We start from the raw sequence: 529 nt of genomic DNA, 5'->3' as shown, positions 1-529 counted from the left end.
GGGTGCGTGCGGCAGGCAAAGCCAGTGGCCTGTGCTCGGCGTGGGGAGCAGGTCTGAGGGTGTTCCATGTCACGAAGCAGTGACTTCCTGATGTCTTCGCGAGCCGGTTTAGGGTTCAGGTAATGAGTTACGCTGCTCCCAGCACGCGTCGAGTTCAAATGACATTCAAAAGCCAAACTTGCCACGTGCTGGTGTGCGCTGGGTGAGCCGTGTCCCCGTGGCCGCAGCACCCGTGCCGCCCTGTGTGCGTGCTGGTGCGCTTAGGGGGCGCTCCGGAGGCGAGGGGTGGGGTTAAACCCAACTGAAGAGAAAAGCCAGCGGCTTCTGCCCTGGGGGGATGCTGTGATGGGGGTTGTACCACGTGGTGTGCGGCTGATTCTTAAGTATTGAAAATGTTTGTCCCTCAGCTAAGGAGAGTGAAGACAAAGAGAATCTTCCAAAAAGGACTTCCGCTGGGGGATTCAAATTCACTTTTTCCCACTCAGCCAGCGCAGCCAATGGTGCCAACAGTGCGAACAGTAAATCCGTG

The 529-nt window shown here is 57.5% G+C and overlaps 1 protein-coding gene across 1 annotated transcript in view; it reads left to right on the top strand.

The window, feature by feature from the left end:
* Positions 1 to 529, top strand: part of SMEK2 (SMEK homolog 2, suppressor of mek1 (Dictyostelium)) — a gene marked incomplete at its 5' end in the record, with an annotated part of 18,044 nt that overhangs the window by 16,741 nt on the left and 774 nt on the right. Inside the window, one exon of the mRNA XM_010144693.1 lies at positions 408 to 528. Coding sequence (XP_010142995.1) covers positions 408 to 528 — 121 coding nt within the window. The remainder of the gene's footprint in view (positions 1 to 407; position 529) is intronic.

This window comes from Buceros rhinoceros, unplaced genomic scaffold, assembly GCF_000710305.1.
Source record: "Buceros rhinoceros silvestris isolate BGI_N320 unplaced genomic scaffold, ASM71030v1 scaffold18931, whole genome shotgun sequence".
In the NCBI taxonomy this organism is placed as follows: domain Eukaryota; kingdom Metazoa; phylum Chordata; class Aves; order Bucerotiformes; family Bucerotidae; genus Buceros; species Buceros rhinoceros.
This window is presented reverse-complemented; position numbering and strand designations above follow the sequence as displayed.